General features: G+C 38.6%; 1 protein-coding gene across 2 annotated transcripts; it reads left to right on the forward strand.

Annotated features, from left to right (window-relative positions):
- The first annotated feature begins 280 nt into the window (after positions 1-280).
- Positions 281-22,671, forward strand: IFNAR1 (interferon alpha and beta receptor subunit 1). Of its 2 annotated transcripts, XM_032206624.1 has the most exons (11): positions 281-378; positions 8,161-8,281; positions 9,761-9,951; positions 10,544-10,698; positions 11,616-11,757; positions 12,717-12,831; positions 13,652-13,854; positions 15,032-15,186; positions 15,975-16,128; positions 18,291-18,445; positions 21,093-22,671. In XM_032206624.1, the coding sequence occupies exons 1-11, from the start codon at positions 294-296 to the stop codon at positions 21,315-21,317; spliced, it is 1,701 nt and encodes a 566-aa protein (XP_032062515.1). In that variant the 5' UTR covers positions 281-293; the 3' UTR covers positions 21,318-22,671. The 2 variants fall into 2 exon arrangements, with proteins under 2 accessions (XP_032062515.1, XP_032062526.1); XM_032206635.1 differs by lacking the exon at positions 18,291-18,445 and having other exon boundaries at positions 21,091-22,671.
- The last annotated feature ends 35 nt before the right edge of the window (positions 22,672-22,706 follow it).

Raw genomic sequence — 22,706 nt, forward strand, 5'->3', positions numbered from 1 at the left:
AAAGAGAGCTCAAAGCCCCCTTGCGAGCTGCCTGAAGGGCTCTACCGACCCTGTGGGGCCGGGCTGGGATAACACCCTCCGCACCACACGGGCAGAGCGCGGTGAAAGATTAGGGTCAGGACCCTTATCAGGCTGACACAGCAGCTGCAGTACCCAGATACGAATCGGAGCCCTACCACCAGCCCCCAAACGCCGGCTGCGAGCCACCCGCGGCCGCCAGCCTCCTCCCCGCCCCTCTCCGCCCCGTTATGCCCGCATGCGCGGCCCCGGGAGCCTTCCGGTAACGGAGAGGGATGGAGGCAGCGGGCTGCCGGGCCCGGGCTCTGCTGCTGCCGCTGTGGTGCTGCCTGCTGGCCGCTGCCCCCCGCCGCTGCGCAGGTCAGCCCCGGCCGCCGCCATGAGGGGGGGGCTCCGCCGCCGCCGGGCTCGGTGGCAGCCGGGTGGGGGGGGGGACGCGGTGGTGATGGGTGTTTGGGCAGCTGTTTTGAGAGAGGGGTGTCGGGCACGGCAGGTATTTTGCCTTCCTGCCCCGGTGCTGGGCGTTGTGAAGTGCGGTGGGTTGAAGTGGGGGGGTGTTGGAGGGCGACGCCCGAGCGCTGTGCCCCCTGTGGGGCTGTGTGCCTCGCGTCTGGCACACCCGGAGGAGCACAGGGTGGATTTTGGGGTCCACGCTGTGTGTTCGTGGTAGGGCCCGGGCAGAGAAGCAGCCCTGGGAGCTCTGCTCTTTGTTTTTTTTTTCGCTCGTTGGGTCTGTAGCTCTGTTCTGTGGGCATCGCCCCCAAATTCCGACCCCGAACTGGAAGCGCCGTGATACCTGTGGCTGCTTGCGTTAGCCTACAAGCCTCACAGGAAATAATTTACGTGCCATACACCGCTTGGAGGCGCAGAAGTAGCTGCTCTGTTAGTGACCTGTCCCCTTCTGCCCTGTCAAAACCAGCGGTCCCCCTTCTAAAAGCTCTGGGGACAACCCTGGGTCTGCACAGCTGAGTCGTCTTTGCCATGTGTTTGGTTGTGGCTTTACATGTTTTTTCATCCTCACACATTAGAGGCCTCCTTTTCTTCCCATGCTGAAAGGCTGAGCTAAATTTTCCATCATTTCTGCCTAATGGACTATTTTTTTTTGTTCTCTTGCTGAATGGCTTTTCGTCAGGGGAGGTTCGGGTTGGATATTAGGAAAAGGTTCTTCACTGAGAGGGTGGTCAGGCACTCAAGTTTATTTTAGTTTATTAAAGTACGGCAGGGGAAGGATGATAGGCAGTTGTGCTATACGCTTTTTTTCCCTTTCATATCTTGTTTTCGTGTCAATCTAACGTCTTGCAACGTTGTCCTCAATACCAGCGTTGTTATGCTTTATGTGAAGTAACGTGAATTAATTTTAAATGTATACTAGTAAAATAAGCTAGCCACAAATCTTGATTTTAGAGATGAACTTGAGTCTTCCTTTCGATTTGTTATGCAAAGTTTGATTCTGATTAGTCGCTCACTATCTACATTAGTCTTAGACGCTCTTGTCTAGTCTCTGTTTCTATCATGATAAACCTGAGCTTTTCTGTGACTCCTACTATTTAAATTATGCTAGAAATCTAAAACACATGGGTTACAGAAATCTTGGAAATCCTTCTGGCTTATTGTAACTTCATGCATACCTGTGTAAGCTGGTACAGTTGTAATATGCGTTCAAGTTAAATTCTTTACAGATAAGGGTATTCTACATGGAAAAGGATTATTACTTTTTTTAATGTCTTCTATCAAGTGCCATTTGGAATCAAAACTTAAAAATATTTTGCCTGCATATTTCAATTAAATTTAAGTGTGTATAAGAAAGGTAATTGAATATTTTTCTCCACAACTTTAAAACGTGTTTACTAAGCAGTGGAAGGATTATCATTGAGATCTTGCCTTAAACAACTGTACGTCAAGGTTATCTGTGTCAGACTGTTGGGCTTGGGGAAGTTATTCAAAAACTTCAGTTTAAGTACAGGCTTGATATGATTTTTACATCTTAAACAGGGGGTTTTTTGTTTGTTTGGTTGTTTTTTTTTGTTTGTTTGTTTTGTTTTTTTTCAGAGGAAAAATAATTCATCTCTTATCTCCTCTGTTGTGAAGCCTGCTAGAATACAGTATTAAAACAGTTATGAAGGACTGTTTAGGAGATGTAATCATATGTATACTTTCATGCTATACTTCTCTTTGTAATTCAAATAGGAGACCAAAAAAAAAACCACTTCCCTTTGAGTGAAATGGTGTATTATTTTAAATAACTTTTGATCTGACAACTTCTAGTTTTGAAACAGTTTTAAAGGTTCACAGTAAGTTTATAAGATAGGTTTTTGCTGCTTGAGGAAAAAGCAACTAAATTTGTTGACATTGTAAATCTCTCCATGGGAGTATCTGTAGATCACAGCAGTGGATTGTGAGCCTTGCTATCTTCGACAAATTCTCTCTCTTCATCTGTATCAGCCATGAGCTAGAAGGCAGTATTTACTGTATTTGTGTGGATTATTCACGGAAAACACCAGAAAATTAAAATACATTGAAAAACAATTAGTAGATTTTTAAAGGGTATTTTTTTGATGCTGCTTTTTTGATTTATTGTCCCTGAGATGGGGATTTAAAGTGGTTTGGTTGATGAGGAACTGGAAGCTTGGGCAGCGGTGCGTGCTTCTTGTCTTTGTGATTGAATCAGTCAGCTGAATCAGTAATGCTGGAATAAATGTTGCTTTGCATATCTGGTTTCTTGCAAAACCATGAAACCTCTCTGGGAAGGCAATATTACCAAGCTTACTCCTGCATTCTAGGATTATTGTTTATTGGGGGGTAGGTGATTGGTTTAGGTAAGCAAACACAAAACACTGGAAGTAGGGGTTACTTTGTGAAGGGATGGGCGTGGAACAACGAGCCATGTCCGTGTTATCGAGAGCAAACGTTAAATCAACCTGAATTTCTGCTATTTTAGAATGAAAGGTATGTGGATAGAAGAGTTCTGATTGCATACAATTTTGGCTCAGTATTGCTTTTGAATCTATACCATGTACTGATCTCGTAACATACATTATTTTCTCCAGTATGCTTAAACTACTACAGTATGATTTTCCACCTTGCTAAGACGCGTTACAGTTTGCTGTCAACGTCACGTTACATGGATGCTTGCTAACAGTCTGTGGTAGAACAGCATAAGCTTATCAAAACTGCCTTTAGCTGAGTGGGAGGAGCTTGCAATTGCTTGAAGCAGCCGGAGTGGAACTGAGCAGTGTCCCAACAAGCTGGAGAAAGGTCCCGGAAAAAGGCCTGCTGGCACCGAGAAAGGACTTGTGCAGGGACTTTGTTCTTAGCCAAGCAGAAAGTGACAAATGATGGTCTAAATATCAGTTATATCAGTTCTACAGCCCCTCCCCCCAAAAAAAAAAAAAATTAAATAAAGATCTATGGTGTTACAGTGCCTTGAGCTTTTGTCTAGAAGTTTAGTTGCCGTGCTGGAGAAAACCCAAGAAGTGTTGGGGCAGAGTCGTGTCAATTAGAATGGGAAGGTTAGGTCATGATTCTTGTAAGCCGGGCTCCGTTTATAAATTTCTGCCAGAGTGTTGTGACTTTCTGAATTACAGTGTTCCAGGGGAGCACAGCCATTTGGAGAGAATGCAGAAGAGAAGAATGAAAGTCATTCGGAAAGCTAGGAAATTTGACCGAAAAAGTAAAATGAAAAGAACCGTAGCTGTCATTTAGGTTTCTCTTTGTCATTCGTGTTTAATCTAGCTTCAAATACGTAAGAGTCTGATGCTTAGAGAGAATAAAGAGATGCACTATAAGATTATAAAAGAATAGTGTGCTTTAGTATCCATAGACATGAGCTAGATGTGTGTAGAGGAGATTGCTGTTACACTCCTGGTTTTGCAGGACTATAAATGACAGCTAAGCAAGCATCTTTGTCATACAGAAACTTGGTCTGGTCTGTAAAGATCAAGATCTCCAACAGAAACTACTAAGAAATCTGATTTGGGAGTTTTTTTTTTTACTTCCAATTCACAGAAAGCTTTCTGTAATCTCTAATGACAGGGATAGGGAAACATTTCAGGAGATCGGAGGCCTGTAAAAAGAGGCCATGCATTGGTGGCAGCCACAAAGCTTCACTACATAAACCTCTGATGTACACAAAACAGCCACCAGCTTTCTCCAGCGTGAGCTGTAGGTGACGTTGAAAGGTTTCTTCCAGCTCAGTTCCTGTGCTTGTATCGGATGAAGGAATGATTAGGAACTGTTAAAATGTGACTCGATTATCATTACCTTTTATTAAAGTCAACCAAAGAGGTTTCTTAGAGTATAAATCTAAAGTTAGATCTCTGATTGTATCCTTCCTTTTATCTCCAGCAAAAGATGGAGTGAACAAATGAAAGCAGAACAATTCAATAAATAATTATTTAAATTATCAAATTTGATATCCTCGTGAGGGTTGTTTGAGTTATGAAGATTGTCTGTGAGGATTGGGTCTTTATAAAGCAACAATCTGTCTTTCCTGCCAGGGCAAGGAGGAAAGTACCTAATCCTGCTCAGGGTAGATCTACAACAGGCGTTGTGGTGTTTTAGTTTTTTTTTCATCTATATTTCACATCAGATGAAGCCAAAAGGCCATCTAGTCTGGTGTTTGCAGCAGCTAGAAGCGGAGCAGGAAACAACAAAAGCAAACACGTGGTGCCAGCTGATGGCCCAACCTTCCGGCAGTCAGTAGCGCCGAGACTTTCTGTCTGACTCAGCTCACGAACCAGGCGAGAGCTCGGTGCTGACAGCACTGCGGGAGGGAATTCCGCAGCCCCAGCGTTCAGTGAAGCGGCACTTTCATTCTCCTGAGTAAAGTGGAGCTGCTGGTGCTGGTGCTTTCCAGCTTTGCATTGCAGGGACGGCAAAGTTTGCTGCTTTGAAGGCCGAAGAGTGTCTTACCCCTCCCAGGATAGAGCTATTCTGTACCTGGGGTTGTCCTCTTCACCATCTTTTCCCCTTCTTGAAAACTGCTGAGCACTGGCCGCAAATGCTCACGCTTGTACAGTGTTATGTTCAACACCACTGAACGGCTTTCTGAAAAATTAAAGCCGTACGATTTTCTGTGGGGAACTGGTACAAGTTACTTCTAACTCTGTAATGGATTTTTAGGTCATTTTACAGGTCTCTGAATGGCATGTTTCTGTTTATTAACGGTCTCTAAAGGCTGTCGTGTGCCAGGGAAGACAGCTCTGGATGCCTGGTTCCAGCAGTTTGTAAGGAGGATTGCGAAAGGGTGAACATCAGGCTGGAGTCCACGGTGTTCAAACCGGCAAGAGGAAGTTCTCCGAGAAAAGAGGCAGTCACATCTGAGACTCGTGACAACCTTCTGGGCCTGTTACTAAAATTGCTGTGGGATAAAGACCTTCTGAATTCACTGTCCAACCATCAAAAAGGGTTGCAGCAGAATTCGGAGTAATTTCCTTGTCCAGATAGGCCTCAGAAAGCCTCAATTCCCACACCAAACAAGGGAAGTTTTGCTGGTAGCTTGGCACCTTTTGTGGTAGCTATCGGTTCATTTCCCAAAAAGCTTTATGCTTTCCTGATAGCAGCCTTCACTGCAAAACCACTGTGTTGTGGTTGGAAAAGTATTTGAACTTTATCTTGCAATAAAACCTAGGGGGGGGGGGGGGGGGGGGGAATTATATTCATAAGTAAACTAACCTCCTCTTCTTGGTGAGCTTCCTTATCCATTTTGCTGCTGTTGAAAGAGATGATTTTGATACTTTTTAGTATAGGGGGAGATTTTAAGCTTCTGCAAAACTGTTGAACGTGTGTGATGCTCTTATGTCCCATGTTTAGATAGAGTTAAAAAATAAAAAATAAAAAAAAATACTACTTAGGTTTCTATGAAGGCCAAGTGTGTGGGTGCAGGCATGACCCCGTTGAACTGTAAGTAGCGGTTTCCAACAACTCTTCCCTTCTGCCTTCCACTGTGCCCCCCGCAATTAGTAGTTAAAATCAAAGGTACGGGGGGAGAAAGAAGCACACAGTTTTCTTACCGATGGCTTTACAAGAATAGTGAAGTAGTGTATTGATGGCTATAAGGTTTCGTGTGGTTTTCAGAGTCATGCTGTTGGCTCCTTTTCTGGGGTATGCCTGGGATGGAAAAGTCCTACAACGCCTTCATAAGTGCCATCTGACTGAAGCCTTCTGGGGGAGGTTCAGTGGGTGGGAGGGGACAAAAAAAAAAAAACCTTCTGAAACATCGGTTTAAATAATTAGCTGAAATCTGTATTTCATGACGTTTCCCAATTTTAATTTGAGTGCTTGAGTTCATACCAAGTGCCGTGAAGTTTTACAGATTCATTTGGAAAAGCGACAGCAAATGTCAGAGCCCAGAGCTGCACTTCTGCAGTGTTGTTTGTATCCAGAGACAGGATATGATTATTGGCTGTGGTATTTGCTAGCTGTAGAAAAAGCTTGCCTAGCTTAAAACGTTGAAGTCTGACACCAGCTTTCAAAAACTTGGGGCAATAGGGTAACTGTTCAGAACAAGAATCTCCAAACAATCCTGCTACCAGACTTCCTTTTTCCTCTCCGACCCCAATGGAAAAGCTTTAATAACTCTTACTGTAAAGCCGCGTACAACATGTAAGATAAGGATTTGAAAATGAAACTAATTATCGTAATGCATCATCACTTTTTTTTACTGGTGCTGGAGCTCTTGGAGGTGCACGGTCTCAACTAATACGATGTTACCCAACGCTGCCTTCTACAGTGTGCTCAGGGCTCCCTGTAAAGAATCTACCTCAGGCGTCTCCTGCTGTAAAGCCTTCTGTTTAGCCCTGCCACGGCAGGCTCTTTTTTTGTTGTTTTTTGTTGGTTTTTTTTTGTGCGTTTTGCTGGAGAACTACAGAAACTGGCTTAGTGCCTGCTACTGGAAGCTGTTCAGACCTTGGCAGTTAAATGATGCTCTCAAAAGATGTTTTTCTCCCATACCGTCTATTAAGATAATTTATCAATAATTATTTACACAGAGACTGAGTGTATGAATGACTTTTTTTTTTCCACCCTGCTTGCATCTGCTCTGTAAGCCAGAGTCTGGTTTAGGATAGTGTTACTAGAAAACTTTCAGACCAAACGTTGTCCCTGTTATAACATTGTAGCCTCACTGTTTTGAAGTAGTGCCATGGACTGATGTCAAAGGAAAACATACCTTGAAAGTAGCCAGATAATGTTCAGTTTGCCTAAATACCAGAATAATTCCTTCCCCTGCAGCATTATTACTGGTCCGATAGCTGAATTGTGCCCTAAGGGGAGCACCTAGGACACTCTGCATATCTCAGAGTTAATGGTAACTATAAGGCAGTAATGAAACAGGGCTTTATTAATCACTTTTTTTTTTGAAAGGTGGAAAAATACAGAAGGAGAGAGCTATCCTGCAGGTGGTTCCAGCATGTGTCCTTCCCTCTTGTTGGCAGTCTGCCTTTCAGAAGTCAGGTCTCCTCTTTCCCTTGATGTTTTGGTAATTCGTATCTGCATCCTGAGACTTGAACCCTGCCCTCCTTAGGTCTTTTATGTGCCTCCTTAGGTCTTTAATCATGCCAAAGACACGATTACCCTGAGTGAGGTACAAGATCCTGAACGGGATTTACGTTCAAGGCTGTACACTGAATTTGTGACAGTAATACATGACATAAAACGAGGCTGGAAAGCTCTACCTGTCCCACAGCCGTGAGATGACAGCAGCGGGTTAATCCCTAGCAGTTTGCAGCTGAGATCCAGACGTCGAATCCAGCCAACAAAATGCTGGTTAAAGGCCTTCCGACTGCGTATAATCAGCCTGTGGCCGTGAACTACAGGCGCTGAATGCTACATCTGTACGTGCTTTTAAACGGGAAGTGGGAGGAGGACCTTAAACAAGGAGGAGAGAGCTTGTATGGTCAGATGACCGAAGAAGCTGCTTGATGCGCAGCTCCTAGGCTGTATGTTGAATGTCATTTGCATAGCGTGTTGTGGTAGGTTTTTGTTTTCATTTTGGTTTGTTTTTTAAACTCAGTGAAATGTTTATTGATATTTCATAACTCTCTACTTTTTTTTTTTTTTTTTTTTTTTAACAAAAGTGGGTTCTCAGTTTACGTAAAAAAATATTTATCCCAGTCCTTATATATGTCTGTTACTTTCTTATAGGCCAAACCGATTTGAAGAGTCCTCAGGATATTCAGGTCTATGTTGTAAATACAAACTTCACTCTAAGGTGGAACTACACGGGGAATGATACCAATGTCACATTTTCAGCCGAGTATCAGTGGTAAGTAGTAGCTTTATTCAGAGCCAGAAGTATCTGACGCTTATTTGTGTAGAAGAGAAAATAATTTATTGATTTATGACTATGCTTCTAAATGCTGCTGTCTAAAACTTCTAGAGACTTTGAAATTCAGAAAGTAGAAGCAGGAAGACTAAGTCTTGAACTGAAGCAGAATCCTAGTATTGTCCTTCATGTTTCTATCTTATACGTAAAATTAGATTGTTCACTGGTGGTGATGCTTTATAAATGCAGACCACATTTAGTAATAATTCTCCAAGAATCACTGAGGTACTGAGAAGATAAACTGGTACACTTGGAAGTGTAGTTTTTAGATTTTGTGACTCTTGTTTTTGTTTTGTTTTTATTTGAGCTAGATTGTGTCAAAAGACACCCACACACACGTGCACAGATCTCAAGAGAATTTTCAGTGTAGATATTGAATAATCTGTCAATGTATTTATGAATCTAGATTTCTCATCTGCAAATTTTAATGACTAGATAAATCAATCTTTGTTCTTAAATGTTAGCTTGGTTTTCTTTTTTTTTTTTTTTTTTTTTTTTTTTCATATACCAATACTTATGCATGCTTATATAAGCATAGACATATGTGTTTGGTATTTTGTGGTACTATCCTGACAGGCAAATATTTAAAAACACTTCTAAGATAAAATAGCTTAAGAAGTTCTTTTATTTTTGGATTTATTAATGTAAAATTTTGTGGATTTAAAAAAGCTGTCTTTCAATATGTAAATGACAAACAGATACGTTGAAAATTCAGACCACTTAAGTTTTAAAATAAATCTGTAAGGTAAGTGTTGAGGACAAACAATTACTACTTCAAGTCTGCACTTTTTTTTTTGTTTTGTTTTTTGGTGAGATTGTTTGTAATACTTGTATGCAATTCCTGTTTGCTAAAACAGGTATTGCTGTCTGTTAACTTGCAAGAAATAAAGCTTCTGGAAAGCTTTTTTGTCCAACATTTATTGTCAAACTCCATTTTTCTGCTTTTTCTTTTTCCCCTAATCTACACCCCTTGCTTACATTAGAATTATTTTCTTTGGTTCTTTTATGTTTTCTTAAGCATTTATTGCCATTAAGACTTTTAAATTTCTTCCAACAGTTTTATAAAATCCTTACCAAACTAGGGTAATGTATTAAGGGTATAATTTTGGATTTTGACAATTCTTTGATACTGTTCTTAGATGCTGTGTTTACACAGTGAATAAAGCAAATGTTAACTACCAGTCTACAAATTCTGATACTCTTGAGTAATAAGGATAAACTAATTTAATTAATAAATGGTAATATAAACTCAAGGCTGATGAAATAGAGATCCCTAACACCAGTGTAATTGGTGTTAAATGCTAAGCAACCTGACTCTTACTAGCATTAAGAAGAAAAGGATGACTTAGGAGGAACTGATGACTTAGATTGTATTGTAAGTTGTTCTTGTGTGTGTGATATTTTTAACTCACCTTGCAGGCTTGATCCTAAGACAAGTGAAACGGAATGGAAGGAGTTGCCTGGTTGTCAAAACGTCACTGACACAGAATGTGACTTTTCTTCAGCGATAACTGAATACAATGATGAGCATCTTGTGCGCGTAAGGGCTGAGCGAAAGGAAGACAAATCACCATGGTCTAGTGTTTATGAAATGATTCCATTTCTTATAGGTATGAGCTCCATATTTACTGCAACATTTTTTTTAGTTACATGTCCTTTTTCACATTACTGGGGAAAAAATGCATGTGGTTTCCATTGCTCATAACATGAACTAGTCACTTTCTCAATCTAAAAGTAATACAAGGTATTTGCAGGTGATAGAATGCTATTATTCTTTCCTTTCTGGAAAGGAAAAGGTATTGAAAGTGATGCTGTTCTTGTGACAGAGTTCTCTATGGCTACTTCTCTAGACTTCTTTTTAAAAAAAAAAAAAAAAAAATCTCCATATAGTAGACTTCTCTGGAAGTCTTCTACCGACCCCCTGATTTTTCATTATGGTATAGGATGATAGTTGCCTTCCCTCTGTTGTATTAGTTGAGTTGGATTGGCCAAAGTGCAGGATCTGTCATTAAACTCTATTCACCAATGCTCTCTGGGCTCAGTCATCCACCTGTTGTTTTTTTTTACCCAGCAAAGGGTGTACCTGTCCAAGCTAAAATAAGATACTATATGCCATTACTGTGGGTTTATTAACATAAGTTACTTTTTGGGTAGTATTTCTTTAAACATTCTTGCTGACTTCTTTTTCTTTCATATTTTCAGCTCAGATTGGTCCCCCAGAAATACATTTGCAGTCCATAAATGGTGTCATTAAAATTCAAGTTTCTCCTCTAGAATCAAATCAGGACCGAAAAATGTGGAATCTGTCGAGTTTTAAATATAATCTGGTTATCTGGGAAAATTCATCTGATGCAGAGGTATGGTTACATTTTGATTTTTGATCTCAACTGCCAAAGATGTACTTTAATTGCTTAATGATCTAAAATTGAACTGTTTAACTATGTAACTGTTTAATTCTGTAACTCAGTATAATTGTTGCTATGCAGTTGGGAAGTTGAGGGTGTTTTTTTTGGTTGGTTTGTGTTTTGTTTTGTTTTCAAGTAGAGGACTGCTGGATATTTTGTGATACAAGCTTTGTATTTCTGTTAAATGCTGGAGCCTAATGCATGAGGAACCAAGTGAAACCATCTCAGATAAGTTGGAGCAGCAGCTACCATCAGCTAAGAACAACAGGGAAGGGAAAGAGTTCAGGGTAGTGGGAAGAAGCATTTACAATGGGGTGTAGATATGTGGAGCTTGACTATCATAGTGCAGTTCTGTGTCATGAAGTTCTTTGTTTTCATATTGTATGTCAGGAGAGTTTAAGGATTCTTATGAGGTCTTAGAATTCTAAATTCTAGAATTTACAGGTTTTTTTTTAGAATTCTTACAGAATTTTTAGAATTTGTAAATTCTAGAATTGTAAATTCTCAATTAATTGAGAAATACAAATGCACTATTTTGTCTTCAGAGTATGCACCTGAATGTGTGGTAAGTTCTGCTTTATGTACAGCAGTGCTGCAACCCTACAACTGGACACCCAATTTCATATGTAAAGGAGTATCTCAGTCTCATGGCTAAGTTTGAAACTTCCCTTTAGCACAAATCAGCCCATATATTATCCTTTGTTCCCTACTTTAGTTTTTTTTTGTTGTTGTTTTGTTTTGTTTTTAGGGTATATTTATATAATATAAATAATATTATATAAATGGGCTGAAACCTGGAGGAAAAGATACTTTAAAAATCAGCTAATCTGGAAGATGCTGCTCATGCTGTCCACAATTCTTTCTGACAGGTCAGAAGTCAAAATATTTTTCCTGTGGATACCATCAGTGGTCTTGCACCTGAGACAACCTATTGTTTAAAAGTCCAAGCAATTCTTTACTATCAAGAAGGCTTATTCAGTCCCATTCATTGTGTAAAAACTACCCGTAAAGGTATAACGTGAAACTATTTAATTTTAAATTGATTATTTATTTAAACTTTTGGAAAGTATATTGTTTTAACACAACAAAAATGCACAGAGATGCCAGGTTCCTACTTCTTTTGGTATAAAAGCAATCTTGACAATTACTTAGTTTTTCTGTTTTAAATCAATATAACGTCACCTATCACTACTATAGTTTTAACAGTACAAAAAGGCTTTCACTGAGGCAAATTCTGTCCATTAATTTGTACTGCAAAAACTACTTTCTCTATATTGGAAAACCGGATATTTTTCGATTTAAATCAGAAGGAAGTGTGTGTAGGCAGAACAAAAGACTCTTGTATATTTGGCAGTAAATGAACATACACAAACTTGAGCCAAGCTTAAGAAAACCTCTTTCATGCAAGCCTTGGTGACTTTATTCTTGCAGATTCTGAAGAATGGCTAGGTGGCAGTTTTGCTTACAATTAATGTCTTGTTTTACCTGTCTGAATTTAAATTCTTTTTCACGTTGTTCAAGTGTCTAAGTATTTTTAAATATTTATTTTAGGGGAAAATATAGTGTGGGAATTGAGAAAGTCAAATGCTAGATTGGATGGTACATCAAAACTACTTCATGCTTGCTTGTATGTATTTTACACAATTTTCTAGGCAAGTCATTGCTGGACCATTTTGTTTACACTAATCTCAATGCATCTGTACTTAATTTTACCGACACTGCTTTTTAACTGGTGCTTGTAATATTAAAGACTTAAATTCCGTGATATCTACAGTGTATTAATTTGCCATCTTTATAATGAAAACAGGCAATTTTGATTTTTTTTTTCTTACTTACTGTATGTGTGCCATCATTTATGTGATAACTGGCCAGTGTGAATTGCTGAACTGAACACTCAGTGAGAAATTGCTGTAAGGCTTTTTAGTAACTCTGGATTTCCTTCCTTTTTTTTTTTTTTCCATTTTATGCAGTAAATTACTTATTTTGTCCAGCAAATCTGAAAGTTTCTGCTTTGAACATGCAATTTCATCTGCATTGGAATAATCCATATAAACAACATGTGAACTATACCGTACAGTATCTCCTGTGAGTTAAACAGTTTCTGTATCTCTGTATAAACTAATTATGTAGTTCTAAATGTTATCTATTGTATTTTGCAAACACTTACTGGAAGCTAAATTGAAATACTTCACAAACATGGCTTAAGATATGCAGTATAACAGTGGATAAATCATCTGGTCTTAGCATGGCTTTGAAAGGATTGCAAATAACATCATATTGTATAATGTCAGAATACTAGGCTTGTTTTAAGGGTGTTAAATACTTCATGGAATGGACTATATACAAGCTAAGTAGAATTATAAAATATGAAGTTTGCGTTTCTTTGTGTCTTTAAATTTGAAGAAATTAGATAACTAGAAACAGCAAAATGCTGTTTTTCAAGGTTTCAATTGTCAACATAGTTGATTATTTCTGGTCTGATTCCAACATTAAAAAGAAAATCGGCATGTCTATAAATCTATATCTTCATGTCTAGTTGTAGCACAATTATTGTGACCAGCATCTAAATGATGAGAGATACCTCATAACAAGTAGCATTTTTCTGGAATTCCCTTAGCATGACATAAAAAATAATCAACTTAATAGAGCTGTTTGAAAAATCTTAGTTTGAATTTTTAAAACTTTAAAATCAAATGCAATTTTCTTTTCTAGTTAGGATTGATTCAGACACTGGTTTGAATTTCCTGATCCAATTGGCTTCATTGTTTCAGTAATTAATGGAAAATAGATGGTTTACTTTTGCAAGAATAGGCCTCTTAATTTTTTGTATGTAGTATTCTAAATGTGAATGTGCTGCTTTGGAATTTGTGGACCCTGTATAAAAACATTATAATATCTCTTGCAGTGGTTTTGCAAAGCAACTTCATGATGATCACTCTGGGAAGTGGCTCAGTGTACCCAGATGTGAAAACGTCACAAACACAAAATGCAATTTCACGTCTATCATCACCATTATTTCTGCATTTTATTATCTCCGCGTGCAGGCCATGAGTGAATATAATAAATCGTGCTTGTCTAAAGAAGTAAAAATAGATCCTCTAAGTACAAGTAAGGAGATGTTTTCTTAAATATTTTCATTTCCTAACCAACTTGAACTTAAGACTAGTATTTGCACAAAGACACTTCCTGGATTAATGAAACTGAATACATAGTTCCCCTACAGAAACTCTGCTGGGAGCCCTGGCCTCTTCAAGTTACACTGGAGTTTTTCCTTGGTCTTCTCTACTCAGCACAGTTGTTTTATATCCCTATATTTAAAATCATATCATTTGTCTTACAAAATTGAAACTCAAAGCATTATATGGCATTTTATAATCTCGTCTATTGCATTAATAATTTTGTGAGATTATACTGCAAATATTCCTTATCTGACTTCTGCCATTGGTGTTATTTTTCTGAGATACCGAGAATTGGTCTCAAAGACAGATAAGGTTGGAAAGCAGCACCTCTGTTTCCTTGTGCATCTGCCCTCATCTCCTCCTTGCTCTCTATTACTGCTTCAGCACAAAATTCAGGAGGACAGGATTACACAAAAACTGAGGTTCAACTCTGAAGAACTTAATGAAAAAGCAATGTCTTAAATCATTATGACATCCAAGTCAAAATATGTAATGCTTTCCAATGTGAAATTAGTGTTTGTAATCTGTTTTGCATATTTTATGTTTTGCTAGAAATGTGAGCTTACTAAAATATTTGACTTCACAAAAAGTTATCAATTATTGAGGTGAAGAAATGTTTGACATGCCAAGTGTAATATTCCATTTCCCTCCATATTAAAGATAGAATCAGTAGCTATTCCATAGGTCAGGTTACCCTTCTCAAAGCTTTTTGTAATTAAATAAGTAACAATTATACAAATGAAACCAAACACTTAAAAGCATCTCAATTTTAACTCAAAGTAAGTGGAAGAGGCTATAAGTGAAAAAGAGGGCCCACATCCTGATCAAATTAAGAAGCATTCCGTAGTTTCGCTTTGATTGGCATGGAGTGAATCCTATTGCCTGCTTATTTCATGTCACTGAAGCTTGCAAAAACAAAATATGAACTTTCAAAGAAAAAATAACTGAAATATTTCACAGGACCTGCTTCTAAATATAGTTGTTAGTCAAGTCAGTTTTTTAAATACATGGTTTTTAAAAAGTCACAGGTTTAAATTGCAATATTTCAGTCAGTATGTTTATTTGTATATGTCTTGGTTTTGACTTTTTTTTTTGTGTGTCTTTAGATGAAATTGGCCCTCCTAGTATAAGAGTGGACATCAGTGATGTTTTGCTGCATGTCCAGATTTCTCCTCCAGGAGGAGATGAAAACAAAGTCATGAGGGAGCGTTATTACTTATCTTACCAGATTGTGTATTGGAAGAATTCATCAGATAATGAGGTATGAACTCATTAAGTACTTAAAACAGCATATAAAATTTGTTATGATATAAATACTACATTTAAGTTCTCCTCAAGAAGCTTATTTTCAGAAAAGGTACATGTACAGTGTATCAATCATACAAACAGTTTATTTTTCTGAAAGAGTCTATAAAAAATTAGCTAAGACTATTTTCATTACAAATTGAGGAGATTTTCATAATTTTCTTCATTCACATAGCCGCACGTGCAATGATTCTGTAGAATTACACAGAGTTTTATAAAGCTGCCAGATGACTCATTTTTTTAATAGAGGTGTCTTTCAATGTGACTTGTGTGTTGTCTTAATGTAGCTTTCTGTCCCTTAAATTCCTTTCCCACTGTATTTGCAGTATTATTGCCATACGTATCAGAAAACAATGAAGTCTTGCATGCTTTTAGCTCCAGTTTTAATACATCTTTCTATATTCTTTAAATGTTTCTTATAGCAAAACATTGCTACCATAACCAGTAAACGTGTATCTGTAGACTTGCAGAACAAGACAGGAAAAACTGCAGCTGGAAGAATTTAAATTTTGCACACAACATATCACTTCTAAGCTGTAAAATTTCAGTCTGGTAAAAATAGTTTGCTTTTGTCAATAAATGTTTGCTGACTATTCTTGCTTTAGAGTTTTTTAGTTTCTTCTATTTTATTCAATCCAAATGCAAAAGGGTGTCCAACTTCTTCAGCAGAAACCAGAACTCTGTTCTATTTGAGTGGCACCTGTAATGTTTGTGTGTCTTACTCCTCCAAATTTTCTTTTTCAGGAGGAAATAAAAGTGAAAGAGATAAAACAGACAATAGCGACAATCTCTGATCTTACACCTTCAACACAGTACTGTGTAAAAGTAAAAGCATTTTCAGAAGCTTACAACAAAAGCAGTCCCTTCAGCAATGAGGAATGCATCAAAACACCTGGAGGTAGGAATTGCTTGGGACTTGTTATGCCCGTGGAATCAAAATTGTTAACAGTTCGTAAGCCTTTGCAGATCTCATTAAGTAGGAAATACTTGCAATGTGACTTAATGGCCTTACCAAGTTAGCACCCATTTGACCAGAGATCATATCAGCAGTTTGTCACTCTGCTGCTCTGTGTTCTCTCCAATTAGCTATGCTAATGTGGCTTCTGGTCTGACCTGAACAAAATTGCATTTTGTATTCCACAACATACCTCAGTTTAGAAATTCTCACATTAATAACTATAATGACTGCAAATTAAACTTCATCCAGTACAATGACTTGTTAATAGGCAAGCTTTAATTTCAGTCACTTCCTATATATGTTTAGAAGGGAGATCACTGAATACTACATTTTTCAAGAATACTTTATTCTTGAAATTGTCTTAATTATTCTATGAATTAATTGAATAAAAAAGAATCCTGTGCTGAAGTGTGAGGGGACAAATTATAGATGAAGACACTGAGTTGTCATAGATAAAAGCATTTGTGCAAAATGAAAAAGGGTTTGAAGATGGATTACACTCACTCCAAACACTAGGGTATGATAATCTGTTGAATTTAATTTGGCCAGTTATTTTCCATTAAGAGCCTTTAACACTAGAAAAATTAATAAATATCCAAACTGACTTAAAGCTAAGAACGTTTAATAATTGTGTTATTACTTTCTCACATCATAAGCTCCTGTGTTTTATTAGTATTTGTAGTCCTTGGGTTTTTGTCTTTATCAAGCCTAAGAAGAATTAAATCTTATTTTTTAAGCTTCACAAGGCAAATTCTTTGACTATTTTGCTGGTTAGGTATTACTCTTCCCCCTTCTTTTATTAGTATTCTATTTAGCACTAAGCAGTACATTCGAGACTCTCTACTGAGAGAGACAGTCTCACAGATCATGCCCTGTATTTCACAATGTTCTTATATTGCAGCGTGGAATTCTTTTTTCCTTTGATCACTTTTACTAACAGGGAATAGAGATTGAAAAGAACTGATTGTCTCTTCTTGCTTATTTGTAAAGCACCTACTGGTATCTCCTATTTTAGTGTGTTCAAGCTCCCTTCAGCTTGTTTGAGCCAGAGTGTGTGTTGCCAACTAGAACAGAGACAGTGAGAAGGAAGCTTGCAAAACTCTTTAATTTACACACTGACTAGCTTATACCAATTCAGATAAAGGGTTCCTTTGACGAGAATATTCTGCTATCAAAAGATGGATTCTGCCTTTGTATACTTCATCCCCAGAGGTCCTAACCTTAAATCTTAGAACTGAGCCTAGCCTGTTAGAAGGCTTTCCATAGTTCCTGGGCTGACGCAGCAATACAGGACTGTGTTTGAGCACGGAGGTGCAATTCATCTCACCTTTCTATACTGACAGCATAAAAACTTGTGCTGAGCTACTGTCTAGACTACTGGTGTAGAAAATAGTTGGAACGTCCTTGGGATTGATTTCTTCCTAGGTAAGCATCGAAGAGGAATACATGTAGATGAGTTGCTTGGTAGAGGATCCTTTTTCTCCCTACTGGCTGGACTGTAGTCATCTGAATCTTAGCGTTGGAGTTCCTTTCCTGTCCAAGAAACAATTGGAGTGCTTTTGTGCTCCTGAAGACCCTACAAGTCTGGCCAGTCTAGTCATTTCCTGGCTAAGGAAAGGAGGGCCAACTTCACAGTTTTAATTGCCCATTCTCTTTCCATGAGCTATGGGAATTCTTACCCCCGTATCTCTGTCAGTCACATATTATATTCTTTGAGGCTAGAACCTGCACACAGGCAATAGGGTGGTAATAGATTTACATATATCAGGTCCTTCAGGGTAACTGTCTGCACAGCCTTTCTGTCCTGTTGTCAAAGAGGGAGGGAATAATCGGATCTTGGTTCTGATCCTATATGCAAATGTGCATGTTCTTGTGTTTGAAATCTCTTAGGTTGTGCTTCTAATAAAATTATGTGAGATATAGAATTACATTGTTTTCCTAATGACCATCGTGCCTGGGTATAGCAGTGAAGGAATGTGCTATTTTATGATAAATACTGCAGCAGATTTGGGGGAGGGGGGTCATCTGTTTTAATCTGTGTGGTTTATGAATACCTAGACTGAATGTTTGTTTTTGCTTTTTTTTCACATCCACTTTTTTAGATAAAATGTTACCTCTGATCATTTTAGCAACGTTTGTAACTGCCCTGATTTCTGTCTTGGTTGTGGCTGTACTGATCATTTTTTTCCTGTATCAAGCCTATAATAAAATCAAGTATGTGTTCTTTCCATCATGCACGCCTCCTCTGAACATAGAGGTGAGACAAGATTGATTTTTCTCATTAATTAAGCAGACATACTTTTAGAAAGAAGTGTAAAATGTTATAGAAAAAGTTTCAGTTCAAAAGTTTCAATTAGTGAACATTTTAATTGTTTATTTGCACAAAAGAGTTGCTAACTTTTTTTATTCCAGTGCATGTATTTATCCTGTATGTGTATGTACTTTTGCCCTGCAATTTGAGACCAGAATAGTTTTCCCACCATGTTATCTGGCTCTAGCCTTTTTTGCCTTCTCCCTGTTGGTTCATGGCATAAAATGAGTACTGTGTCTTACTTGCTTCCTTTCAATTAAGAGCTTGCTATTATTTTCTTGCTGCATAGCACTTGATTTTTATTGCTTCTGGATTGTCTTTCTCCATCGTTGCATTAGACCTCAGTAGTTTCTCTGAAGGCTTCCTTGGAAGGCAAGCATGAGTAGCCTGAAGAGGGGAATTGATTGACTGCAGCCCTGCAAAGCAGGGCTAAGGACATGGGGATACAGCTGGGTGGAAAAACTGGGTATGAGCTGGCAATTTGCACTTGCAGCCCAGAAAGCCAGGCTTAAAATCCTGGGCTGCTTAAAAAGAAGTGTGGCCAGTCAGTGGATGGAGGGGATTCATCCTCTCTGCTTTGCTCTCATGGGACCCCACCTGGAGTGCTGCACCCAGGTCTGGAGCTTCAGTACCACAAGGATGTGGACCTGTGAGAGTGGGTCCAGAGGAGGGCCCTGAAAGTGATGGGAAGGCTGGAGCACCTCTAGTGTGAAGAGAGGCTGAGAGAGTTGAGAAAAACTTTTTACCAAGGTTTGTAGTGACAGGACAAGGGGCAGTGGTTTTAAACTGAAAGGGGATAGATTTACACTGGGAAGAAATTTTTATGATGAGGGCAGTGAAGCACTGGCACAGGTTGCCCAGAGAAACTGTGGATGCCCCATCCCTCGAAGTGTTCAAGGCCAGGCTGGATGGGGCTTTGGACAACCTGATCCAGTGGGAGGTGTCCCTGCCCATGAAAGGAAGGGTGGACTAGATGATTTTTAAAGGTCCCTTCCAGCCCAAACAATTCTAAGATTCTATGAATAGGGATTGATAAATAATTTTCTGGCTCTTTCGTTATTAGAAAGAGGACATCAAATAGATTTATCGCAGAATCACAGAATTGTCTAGGTTGGAAGAGACCTCAAGATCATCGAGTCCAACCTCTGACCTAATACTAACAAGTCCTCCACTAAACCATATCGCTAAGTTCAACATCTTTTAAAGACCTCCAGGGATGGTGACTCCACCACTTCCCTGGGCAGCCCATTCCAATGCCTCACAACCCTCTCAGTAAATAAGTTATTTAGTAGGAGCCAGGTTCAAAACAAAAGTATCTTCAGGCAGGGGGATCTGCAGATCTCCTATGTGGATAGCCTTTGTGGATATGAGAATGGTTATATGGGTCATGTTTGTGGAAGAGAATTGCATGAAACGTCACTAAAACAAACAGAAACCATCTCCGTCTCAAGAAGCTGGAAAGAGTTGGGAGTGCCCTTCCAGCCTCTTGTATTCTGTGAAAGCCACGTTGCTTTTCTGACATGTCCTCCACGTACTTTTATGGTCTGAGAATCCATGTGGTCAAAGAACAGTCATTATTGCCTGCTCTTTAAAATTCAGGACATGAAAACGAAAGTCCAATCTTTGCAAACACTTCTACCATGCCCTGACCTAGCAATCTAGATGATTCAAGTCTCAAAGGCAGATGTTGTGCAACTTCTGGCTTTGCTTGGCATAGTATTCAGTGATCCCCTTCTGGAATGAACAGAGCATCGTGTCAATGCGGGTATGTTCTGAAATGCAGCAAGAGCTGCTCATCACCGTGCTTTCTTCAGTGTCTCCCAAAATGTAGACCTGAGCAGTGTGTAGCCTTCCTAATGTGTTTCTCCTTCTCACTGATGCTCTTAGGATATGTAGTGTACAGAGCTTTCTGAGTAAAAGTTAAAATTGTAAACCAGTCTCATAATTTCCAAGGGCAAATCTGAATTTCATTAGTTTGTGAGGCAACATTTTAGCTCTTCTGTTTGGTAGAATGCTGGTAACATGGTTGATATGATGTATATTTGACTGAGAACTTTTCTAATGGGTTTGATTTAAACAACTGCTTTTTAGAGTTAAGGCACGTAGGAAGGACAGCAACATGCTGTTGAGAGCTGTATAAGGGGTTGGTATCATGCTGTTGCAGCTTGCTTTCTCTTTCTTCATTCAAACTTTGCTTAATAACTAATAATCACTCGTAGGCTTTGCGAACACACATCTGTCATCCACATGCTATGACATGATCTCTGAAAATGTTCTGAATTAGGGTTTTCCTTTATTTCCTCATAAGGCTAGAGTCAAAGAAATATTGCAATTATATAGGTGATTGACAGCTGCGAACAGCATCTTAACCTCAACTCTTTTACTGTAATCATTCTTTAGTATTTGATTATGTAAATGCAGCTAAACTTCATTGTCATTTTTCATTTGTGAACTTAAGGAAACAGCATATAATAGGTAGAAAACCTTATGATGCTATTGCATGTGATAAACTAGATTTGTACAACTATGGTGTTAAATGGAGTCATTATTTAGGTGTTAGGCATGAATATTCATCTCTCTTCTCTTTTTGCAGGGATTTGGAGGACAGCTCTTTGGCAGCCCGTATTTGCCCACTGCGGAAGAGCCAATAGAAAGTTGTTATGTCATTGAAAGCATCATAGAAGAAGTAAATCAAAATGATTTCAAAGACTACAAACACTCTAAACAGAGCAGTCGAGATTCAGGGAATTACTCTAATGATGATGATACCTCAGGGAGCAAAGGGTCAGAAGGAATGCTAGAAAAGGAAATAATATAACTTTTAAGGAAGTAAAATTGAAATGCAGGACTAGTAGTGTAATAAACACTTAAACTTTTTTTTATTATGAAAGTCTTGGACTAATGAAGACAGTATGGCTTTGGGATATTTGTGCTGAAGCTTCCAAATTTCCACTGGGTTAGTGGAAAGTCACATTCTCTGCTGCAAGCTGACTGAAGTTAAAACACATTTGACTTCTGTTATCTTACACCATTTTGACTGAATATTCATCCTGTGATAAAAGGAATACCACCTGAATAAAGAGGAACAAATCTGTCCACTTCATATTCTTGAACCTAATAACCTCAGTGAAAGCCTGCTGTGTTCCACAAGCAGGCTTTGAGTGCCAGTGTGTACTTTGAAAGAATACTTAAATTTCAGTATTGAGTCCTAGTGTTTACACAGGCAGAAGAAAACTGATGCCAGATACAATTGTAAGAAGTGTGATGTTCTCTTCCAGCCCTTTGGGGGCAGTGGTTTTTGGTTCAGCAGGTCCAGAGCAAAGGATGCAGAGAAACCAGTTTCAGTGAGGCAGCTCCTCTGAGCATCCATGTAAACTTTCGTGGCCACGGCTATCAGATACTTCCGATGCCTGCCTTTGTGTTCATTAAGCTGTGTCCCTGCATCAGGGTGCTCTTCTCCTACATCACTTGGTAACCTGGGCAAGTTTGGGGAGGAGAAGAGTTAGGAAAGAGGCTTACTCCACTGGAAAGAGAAATTTCACAGTGGAAGCTCTTTGTAAATAGATGTATAGTCAAACTGTATTGTTCTGCATTTAGGATGACAAGCATCCAAGCCAGATATATGCTGCAGGAAGAAACTAATGAATACTTTAAATAATACTTTGAAAAATGCTTTAATGATAAGACACATTAAGAAGAATATTCTTTTTTCTTCTCTCTCATGGTTAGACAACCAGAAGCGTAAAACACTTCTATTTGAATTGTATTTGCCAATGGGAATCTCCTTTAACAAAGGAACTTATTTCTGTAATTAGAATTATCCAAGCTGAATTTAGGACATGTCTTCTAACAGCACAGTGAGGATGCTTGTCATTCAAAGTTTTTTTTTCAATTCAGTCTCATTGTATCAACAAACATTTCCTTGTACAAAATACAAAGATGCTGCAATGTTGTTTCACTTTGGTGTGCCACTTTTCTTTTGAACTGATTTTTAAAATAGTTAATTTCTTACGAAGAAATTGATTTAGAGTAAGTTGTTTTTATGTTGCCTGTTGTCTAACATGTAATTGTTGATGTTCAAATGTTTATTTTCAAATGTGACCTAATTTTATAAACTTTGTTACTGTGTTCATGGAAGAACATAATAAATTTTGCACATTTACTTCTTTAAACACTTTCTTAAGCTTTTCTTGGCTCCATATATTTT

This window comes from Aythya fuligula, chromosome 1 (genome assembly GCF_009819795.1).
Source record: "Aythya fuligula isolate bAytFul2 chromosome 1, bAytFul2.pri, whole genome shotgun sequence".
NCBI classification, from domain to species: Eukaryota; Metazoa; Chordata; class Aves; order Anseriformes; family Anatidae; genus Aythya; species Aythya fuligula.

What these genes read in the sequence shown, in the direction of transcription:
- IFNAR1 (XM_032206624.1), top strand. Translation starts at nt 294, where the DNA reads ATGGAGGCAGCGGGCTGCCGGGCCCGGGCTCTGCTGCTGCCGCTGTGG. An exon ending in TATACCGTACAGTATCTCCT is followed by an intron (nt 12,832 to 13,651) that starts GTGAGTTAAACA and finishes TATCTCTTGCAG; the next exon opens with TGGTTTTGCAAAGCAACTTC. An exon ending in AGAATTCATCAGATAATGAG is followed by an intron (nt 15,187 to 15,974) that starts GTATGAACTCAT and finishes TTTCTTTTTCAG; the next exon opens with GAGGAAATAAAAGTGAAAGA.